General features: G+C 41.4%; 1 protein-coding gene across 3 annotated transcripts; it reads left to right on the forward strand.

The window, feature by feature from the left end:
- The first annotated feature begins 882 nt into the window (after window positions 1-882).
- On the forward strand, window positions 883-6,646 carry LOC103718528 (calcium-dependent mitochondrial ATP-magnesium/phosphate carrier protein 3-like). Of its 3 annotated transcripts, XR_003387784.4 has the most exons (5): window positions 883-1,995; window positions 3,432-4,217; window positions 4,333-4,423; window positions 4,521-4,960; window positions 6,291-6,646. XR_003387784.4 is itself a non-coding variant. In XM_008807396.6 (4 exons), the coding sequence occupies exons 1-4, from the start codon at window positions 1,521-1,523 to the stop codon at window positions 4,711-4,713; spliced, it is 1,545 nt and encodes a 514-aa protein (XP_008805618.3). In that variant the 5' UTR covers window positions 883-1,520; the 3' UTR covers window positions 4,714-6,646. The 3 variants fall into 3 exon arrangements, 2 of the variants coding, with proteins under 2 accessions (XP_008805618.3, XP_088564268.1); XM_008807396.6 differs by having other exon boundaries at window positions 4,521-6,646; XM_088708142.2 differs by having other exon boundaries at window positions 1,806-1,995; window positions 3,418-4,217; window positions 4,521-6,646.

A 6,646-nucleotide genomic window follows, 5' to 3' on the forward strand; every position in this document is an offset into this window, starting at 1 on the left:
CAACCCTTTCTTCTTCTTTTTTTTTTTTTTTCTTTTTTTCTTTTTTTGGAGGAATTAGTCTCAACCTAAAGAACACGTTTACACTGGATCGGAAAACAAAGTTCCCAACATCCCCTTTGCTTCAGGTCTTCGTACCGCCAGCACCATAGTTTGAATGCGCAGAGGCGGTCCATGGTGGCGGGAGACTTCCAAGTGTTTGGTCATAAAGTGATTTGCCCGTGTTCCCGGTCTACCATTTGAACATTTGAACCTTTCAAAGTTGCAAACATGATGGTATTTCACCTTGGCAGCAGGGGGAAAAGGCAAGATTGTAGTTATATATATTATTTTTTAATGGGACAATTGCGGCCATTAGATAAATTAGATAAAAATTAAGGGGGAAAGACAAGTTTATCTATCTAAAGATTCTAAACCGCGATCTAAATGGTAAGAGCCAAAAAGGAGAAAGAGGGAGCGGCGACAGATGAATGACCAGAGACGATAAGTGACTGACCAGAGACTATCACCCAAAGTGCGGTCATTAAATAAATTACAGCATTATAATGTTGAGATGGTTGTCAGCTCATGCTAGCTGGTTGCCTCCAACCACTTTAAATTACCTTTGAAGAAGAATGTACCAGGAACATTCCAAAGCTCGCGAGAAAGAGACGGAAATCAATTCCAACCTTCAATCGTATACGGAGAGCTTTTATTTACTTTATTTTTTTTTCCCCTTCAGAAATCAGAACGGGGTGGGGACTTTTCTTTTTTCTTTCTTTCTTTCTTTCTTTTTTTTTTGGTGCTAAGTGCGCAAAATTTACGCTGCATCAGATATCTCGGAGGATATGTGTTGCCCAACCTAATATATATATATATATATATATATATATATATATATATATATATTGCGATTTATTCTTTTTATTTTCGCTGTGAATCCCTCGTCGCCGGCTCCTGATCTTCATCTTCTTCCTCCTCCTTTTTTTCCGGTCCCTGCTCGCCTCGCCCGTCCAACACTCCGTCACTCCCCGAAAATCTATAAATATTTTTAGTGGGCGAGAAAGATATGTGCAAAGGAGAGCGCTCGTTCGACGACGACCGGGGTCTCACCTTCCGCTGACCTCCTCCCGATCCCCACCGCCCCCGACGGGTCTCCGCATCCAATCCTTCCCCGCTCTCGCTTCCCGGCATTCTCCCCAATTCCTCCGAAAACTCTTCCTCCTCTTCATCATCTTGTTCTTCTTGAAGCTTCTTGATTCGGTCCCAGGACGAAGAAGAAGGAGGATTCTCCTCCTTCTCACCGCATTCTCCTCGTTATCGTAACCCAAAAGAAGTAGATATTTCGGGTTCATCATCCCCATCGTCACCCCCCCCCCCCCCCCCCCCCCCCCCTCGCGCGCGCGCACACAACAAAACCCCTAAATTGGTCGTCGTCGTCGTCGTTTGTTTTGCCTCGATCTCGAGGTCTCGTCCCCACCCAAATTTGGTGACTCGGGGATGGTGGCGGCGGCCATCCGATTCGGATCGGCCTGAGGAGGAGGATGTCGGGCGCGGGCCAGGCGGCGGTGGAGCAGCACGTCGGCTTCCCCCCGAAATTGACCGCTGAGGGCGAGCAGCAGCAGCAGCAGCGGTCGGGCGGCGGGTGCAACCCGGTGCGGAAGCCTGGGCCCGTCTCCATGGACCACGTTCTCCTCGCCCTGCGCGAGACCAAGGAGGAGCGGGAGGTCCGGATCCGGAGCCTCTTCAACTTCTTCGACGCTTCCGGCCTCGGCCCCCTCGACTACGCCCAGATCGAGGCCGGCTTGTCGGCGCTCCGCATCCCCGCCGAGTACAAGTACGCCAGGGATCTCCTCAAGGTCTGCGACGCCAACCGGGACGGTCGGGTCGACTACCAGGAGTTCCGCCGCTACATGGACGACAAGGAGCTCGAGCTCTACCGCATCTTCCAGGCCATCGATGTCGAGCACAGCGGATGCATTTTGCCCGAGGAGCTCTGGGACGCGCTCGTCAAGGCAGGTAAGACATCTACTAGTGTGTGCCCTCTCTTTTCCAGGAAACAAGAAAACAAAAAAGGGGATGTTCTTGGACGCATGTAGATGCTGAATCTTGAGAGCGAGGCAGGGATAACTGGACATTGAAAATTTTCATTGCGGTTGATTCGCTTTACCGGATAAAATTCTAGCTTATTCTTCTTCTTCTTTTCTTTTCTTTTCTTTTCGTCTTTTTCCCTTTCGTGAAAGAGGAGTTCACGTTATATCTCCGGGATCTTTTGAAACCACAAGGTAAGGTAAGAAGTCTATTCTTTTGGGGTTTAACAAATGGAAGTGCTGGATGACCAATAACTCACGAAACTGATCTCCATTCAACTCAACTGCGAAGATTTTAGGACGTCTCTCTCTTCCTTGTGCTCCTAGATTGCAGTTTTTTTTTTTTTTAAAGAAAAATTGTGTACAACGGGAAGCACCTTTTGAATCCTTGTCTCTCCATATATCTTCTTTCCTCTTCATTCTTGGACCATTCCTTGCCTCTCCAAGTCTTGAAATTCTTTCCCCTTTATTTATCCCTTAGTTCATAAAAGCTATATGAGGAAGCACATCGTGGCAGGTTGAGATGTCCAGCAATAATTTGAAGATGTAATACTAGAATGCAAATTTGAAAACCATTTGAACATTAGACTTAATCCCCTGATTGCCGTTTGGACATCAATATTGCACCACCAAATTTCTTCATTTGCATGTTGCTTATTTTTAATCATTTTAGTAATTTTTGGTGCAAGTTGCAACATCCAATCTTGCTCCTTTGACAAGACATCTCTGGAATGTGATACGTCTTCTATTTAAGTTCCACTGCCTCAACTGTGGGCATCTACAGTTCTTGTTTATGTTCTCCCTCCAACTGAGGTGAACCTTCTTCCCGTTGGCTTCTCCTTTAATAACGGTTCTTCCATCCAATAGGATGGGATTTGATCCAATTGGTGTCTTAGAAGTCATATAACATCAAACTTCTTATCTTGGAAACCTTTGCTATGTTAATTATTGCCGGGCATGGATGTTGCATGTGGTGTATTCAGGAGGAAGGAGCATAAGATGGATGGCTTTGTTCCCCTTGATCATGATTATTTGGAGTAGATCTGATAATTATACCCTGTCCAGTTTATCTACTTGTTTCTCTTTCTTAGTTTTCTTATCAGTGAGAAATGGAGGAGTTCATGTAGTCAAAGAAGAGCGTATTTGTAGAAGGGAAGCGAGCAGCCAGTTTCACATTCAAACTTTTAGCCACTAGGATTTTAAATTTTATGTAGTAGAGGTGCTCTTTTACATTTTTTGTCAACATGATCATCTTTTGTCTCACTTCATGCACGCTCATGGGGAGAAAAAATGGGATGCCTGTTTTGATGTTTCTTCTTGTTCATGGATTTCATCTGATAAGCCAGGTCAGTTTTCCTTTTGCAGGAATTGAAATTGATGATGAGGAGCTTGCTCGTTTCGTAGAGCACGTGGATAAGGATAACAATGGGATTATAACTTTTGAAGAATGGAGAGATTTCCTTCTACTTTATCCCCATGAAGCAACCATTGAGAACATTTATCAGTACTGGGAGAGAGTATGCCTTGTTGATATAGGTGAACAGGCTGTTATTCCACAAGGTATAAGTAAGCATGTGAATGCAAGCAAGTACTTGATCGCAGGTGGCGTAGCTGGAGCAGCTTCTCGTACAGCTACTGCTCCTCTTGATCGTCTTAAAGTGGTTCTGCAAGTGCAGACAACTCGTGCACACGTTATTCCAGCAATAAAGGACATATGGAGAGAGGGCCATTTCTTGGGATTTTTTAGGGGGAATGGGCTAAATGTGATGAAGGTTGCACCTGAAAGTGCAATAAGATTTTACACATATGAGATGCTAAAAGATTTCATTGTCAAAGCCAACGGAGAAGATAAGAGTCAGATCGGCGCTTCTGGGCGCCTTGTTTCTGGCGGTTTAGCGGGTGCTGTGGCACAGACTGTAATTTATCCCATGGATCTTGTGAAAACACGATTACAGACTTATGCATGTGAAGGTGGAAAAGTTCCTAATCTTGGTACACTGTCAAAAGATATATGGTTGCATGAAGGGCCTCGAGCTTTCTATAGAGGGCTTGTTCCATCTCTTCTTGGAATTATCCCATATGCAGGCATAGATCTTGCAGCATATGAAACCTTGAAAGATATCTCCAAAACGCATATTCTTAAAGATAGCGGTAAGTTTGTCATTATATTATTCATACTGCTTTTATCACTTCTCATTTCTCATTTATAATGCCTTTTCTCTATGTAATGATATCTCGTATTCTGAAAATTTTGCATTTCATGTAGAACCTGGCCCACTTGTGCAACTGGGTTGTGGTACTATTTCAGGAGCTCTTGGAGCAACATGTGTTTATCCCTTGCAGGTTATTAGAACAAGGTAACTCATGCCATTTTGATTGCAGCTTTTGAGTCTGGTTGTTTATGGTTATCCTCTCTGAATTTTCATAATGGTTAACTGTATTGTCAATTTGCAGAATGCAAGCCCAATGCACCTATTCAACCACTGCATATAAAGGAATGTCTGATGTGTTTTGGAGAACCCTTCAGCATGAAGGTTTTTTAGGATTCTATAAAGGAATTTTTCCAAATCTGCTCAAAGTGGTTCCATCTGCAAGTATTACTTATCTTGTTTACGAGACCATGAAAAAAAGCCTTTCTCTTGATTAAAGGACTTTATAATTTTGCCTGGTAGCCATCGTAATTGACATGGCTGACTATAGAGTTTATGATGATGATAACAAGGATAAGGTTACTGATTGATCAGGCGATACGATTGTTTCAATTATATGATAGTATTTTTCCTTCTGGATATGAAGTAAAAGTTGTTTTACCAACTCTTTTTGCAATGCTATTTGGAACCAATAAAAATGAGATTCATGAGGGTTATCTTCAAGGCCTGACATTGGACTTTGAGGTAATATTTCCATTCTTCAAGTTTGCACTATCTCCCATATATTTGTAACTATATATTTTCATAATTTTTTACCATCTAGAAGTTCTAAGCGTGTCTATATCTTTGACCAGACACATGAGGTTCTATTTCTTTCTAGAATCATTGTTCTTTAGGTCATGCCTTATTTATAATGTGCATCACAATTAGAACTTTTGCAGAAGCAAAACAGTGAGGAGACAAATATCGCAGCTTTTGAAACAATTCAAATATGTAACTTTGCTTTATTAATGAAAAATATATATTCAGGCCATAGCTATTCCTTAATGTTGGTGTGTGCTTCAGATTTTCCACTGTTCTTGTGCACATTAAATAGCTTTTGAGCACCACAATAGTGTGATTTCATGCATGTAAACATGTGCGATGATATGCCATATGCCGTGTCAATGTGCGCTGAGGTTTTCTTTAGCTTTTCTTGCAAATGTATTAGAAGGTTTTGGGTTCAATTTGAGACTCCCTTTTGGGCTATTTGTTAATACAATTATGGGTGTTGATGTTGGACAGTAGTGCATAGTGTGAATTCCCTGCCTTCCAAATTATAAGATACAATCACTCTTTGCATGTGTCCTTGCATGTAGTTATAGCAGATCTTTATTTTCTATTAACATCAAAAAGCCAAAATTATGTATGCTGTCTGGAAAATACATAGGTTACACCAAAAGTTTTCAAAAAAAGACAGAAAACATGTATTCAAACCTCTCATGTATATGGACCGGAAGATGAAGACATATATGTTACATGACTGTGTCTCTGGAGTTCCCGGAGTTTCCTGTGTGAGCTTTAGTAATGTAATCTGTTAGAGCTGGGAACTAAGTTAGCAGAATTCCATTAAGTTTTGAGTTTTATGATTCTAAATTTCTTCTCTATAAACCCAGGATTTTTGGTTTTGAAAAAGTTTGTTAAGACTTTAAAGTAAAAAATTCCAGTATATGTGCCAATGCATGTCCAACACCATGTAGCCAGGTAGAATCCAGGCAGCATAGCCTTTTGATATCTTCATCACGGCCATATTGATATTCGTGATTGGGCTTATTAGGTGAAAAGATTTAATCAATGGTTGCAAGACTGGAAGGCAAAACTTAATATTCTTGGGAAAAAGATTTCTCTGTTAAAATTTCTTGCATACCTTTCATGCTTCTAATTGTTCTTTTATTTTTTTTGGCTCTAAATGTATGGACAATATGAGCATCTGGTCTTTGCCCTCAATAGAATCGTCATTGTCAATAGATTTAGGAAAGTCATATCTATAAGCTCCTTGGTGATTGTTAATGTATTTCTTTTTGTGGAGTACCAGAGGTACTGGAAATGAAGTTTCAAAAGTGACTTCAATGCTTTCTGTTGCAAAGAAGATGCTATGAGGATAGAGATGGGGTGAACCAACACACTTGACCTGTATTATTCTAGATGGGAGAGTAAGCTTGGATGGAGGGCAAGCTCCTTATACATTTGTTCTGGAATTTGTGATTCCGTGATATGTAGAAGTGTGGGAACTTGGTGCCTCACTGTTTATGGGAACCTTTGGGATTAAGTGATTAAGGAACTTGACTTCTTGTTCTCCTTGATTATTTTATGTTAGTTCTCTTTGATGGGACTGAAGACTTGAAAGATGAAAATGCAAGGACAGGTTCTCGGAGAAATCTATCCGTATAA

The sequence above is a fragment of the Phoenix dactylifera genome, chromosome 12 (assembly GCF_051530095.1).
Source record: "Phoenix dactylifera cultivar Ajwa chromosome 12, Ajwa_hap1_PhDact_Kaust_v1.1, whole genome shotgun sequence".
Lineage (NCBI taxonomy): Eukaryota > Viridiplantae > Streptophyta > Magnoliopsida > Arecales > Arecaceae > Phoenix > Phoenix dactylifera.